At 43.9% G+C, this 2151-nt stretch overlaps 1 protein-coding gene across 1 annotated transcript in view; it reads right to left on the bottom strand.

Moving 5' to 3' along the window:
* The window catches only part of LOC115539032 (transcription factor COE1-like), a gene marked incomplete at its 3' end in the record, with an annotated part of 19270 nt that extends 17553 nt beyond the window's left edge, over positions 1-1717 (bottom strand). The window contains exons 1-2 of the mRNA XM_030350229.1: positions 1575-1717; positions 921-1038 (exon numbers count right to left, since the gene is read on the bottom strand). Of these exons, the coding sequence (XP_030206089.1) occupies positions 921-1038; positions 1575-1589 (133 nt within the window). The remainder of the gene's footprint in view (positions 1-920; positions 1039-1574) is intronic.
* Between the last annotated feature and the right edge of the window lie 434 nt (positions 1718-2151).

The raw sequence follows: 2151 nt of genomic DNA, 5'->3' as shown, positions 1-2151 counted from the left end.
ACATTAACCCAGATGCTTTGATGTTGTAAACCCCGCCCATCTGCTAGTTGAAGTAGGCTAAAACAAACAAGTGCTCCCTTATCTTTGGGATAAGAACTGTGGGCTGTTTTAGGATAATGTGAAGCTTGGTAGAAGGCAGTTACGCACGTCCGTCAGTGGAAATGTCTGCACAATAGCGCTTCTATGTCTCAAGGATTTCCATTCGGTACAATATGTACACACTAACATCTAATCATATTTTTACTCCACTTTGAAGTTCGTATTTGCATCACCTATAAGCATTTAGCTAGATAGATGGGTTTGTTATTGAAAACGCTAATGAAATCTTTTTTGATTGTTTTGGTTCAATCTAGATCTAGTCATTAACATTCTTAATATAATCTGTGAAGAAAAAATATGAACTATTCACACCACACAACCCCCCTGGGGACACAGAACTGTTCCGTCATCACAATGCCGGGAATTTAACCTTTGGCCTCGCTTTACACTTGTTTATTCTGTATTGACTTTTCTATGTTATTGTAATTCTTTGAGGCAAGCTAAACGCAAAAGTCTCATTGGTATTCATTTTGTTCCGAAAAGTTACCCCTCCCTGACTGATGGAAACTGGGATTTACTCCAATATGGATCAGTTAACCAAGTGCTGTTTGACTGGAGGGGGGTTATGGATAGTTTAGGGTTTAGGGGTTTAATTCCCAGCCTCAACATTCCAGACATCATGTCCGGAAAATACCTTCAAGCAGCCTTGAGCAATTTATTTTTTCCCCTCTTTCTTATTGGTGACACTTATTTCAGAACAAACACTGTAAGTACATTTTGATATAATTCTCTGCTTTATTACTACTACTAATAATTATATTCATACAATATATGTATATTTAATATAAACTATAATAATTATATAATTATATTATAATAACCTTCAGACGGGTCTAGGCGTCGAGCGCGGCGGCCATGTTTGGAGTTGTTGTGGACAAACATGTTGTCTGACACGGCGAGGACATGGCCATCAACGTTGACCGTAGTGGACACCACCACCTGGAGACACACACACATACTGGGAGTTTATTTAGGTACACACTGAGGACCTACACACACATAATGTCAGTTAATTCAGGTACAAACAAAGGATCCGACAAAATCTTCCGGTTGGGACTTGGTTTAACACAACTCAACCTCCTAGCATGAATCAACCCTCTGGTTTTATTGCTATCGCGAGTTATTGAGTTTACCGCAAATTGATCAATTATTTTCCTTTCTGGCCTTCTGGATTTGTTCACAACTCAAGAAGACAGAAATACGCGTAAAGGTTCTTGAGCCTTTGGTCTGACCTTTGACCTCTTTGTGCTACAGGGTCAGTGGTTTCTTGTAATAATGCTAATTGGGTTGTAAGGTTTTCTAAGGCTCAGACAGTGATATGCTCCGACGTGTCTAACCCTAACTAGTTCAGGCTTAGAATAAAAAGAGCATGATGTGAACTGTGTTGGCTTTCTTGTAATCAAACGATTGTGGAAAGTAGTTTTATTCCTAAAACGGAGAGAGATTGACATCAGAGTCGGGGCGCGGGCTCTCACCTGAAACCGTCGCATGTCTCTGGGGTTCCCCGCATTTTTCAAACAGTTCTGGTTACACTTGAGGAAGAACTTCAGAAAGAATCTGCAAGAAACCACAAAACACAGAGAGGAAGGACTCGGTTATTGCCTGCCGCCTTCTTTGATGACAACACGTGTGCACCAAATGGTTCCGTCATGACACCGCTGTGGTCCCGGGCCCTCCCGTCTCTGGATGAACCCCGGCCCCTCTCCCCTCACCCCGGCCCGGCTGACACTTCCAGCCAGACTTATGGTGTCTCATTAGAGCTTCTTCTTGATTTTTCTCCCCGTGTGTCCGATCGCTGATCCCCCCCACCCCCCCTCCTTCCCCCTGACCCCTCAACTCACCCAACACAGCCCCCCCTCCCCCCTATCCGCAATGCTGATTTACGCCCATTTTACAGCAGCAGAAAAGTATTGATTGGGAATGGATATCAATGAGGACGAGCAGTAACAACCGCCGCGTTGGGAGGTGTTTGGGAGTGCTCTGCGGGGGGGATGGGGTGGGTGTGTGTGGGTGTGTGCACGTGTGTGTGTGTGTGTGTGTGTGTGTAGAGAG

The sequence above is a fragment of the Gadus morhua genome, unplaced genomic scaffold, assembly GCF_902167405.1.
Source record: "Gadus morhua unplaced genomic scaffold, gadMor3.0, whole genome shotgun sequence".
In the NCBI taxonomy this organism is placed as follows: Eukaryota; Metazoa; Chordata; class Actinopteri; order Gadiformes; family Gadidae; genus Gadus; species Gadus morhua.
Note: the sequence above shows the minus strand (reverse complement) of the source record. Positions and strands in the feature narration are given on the sequence as shown.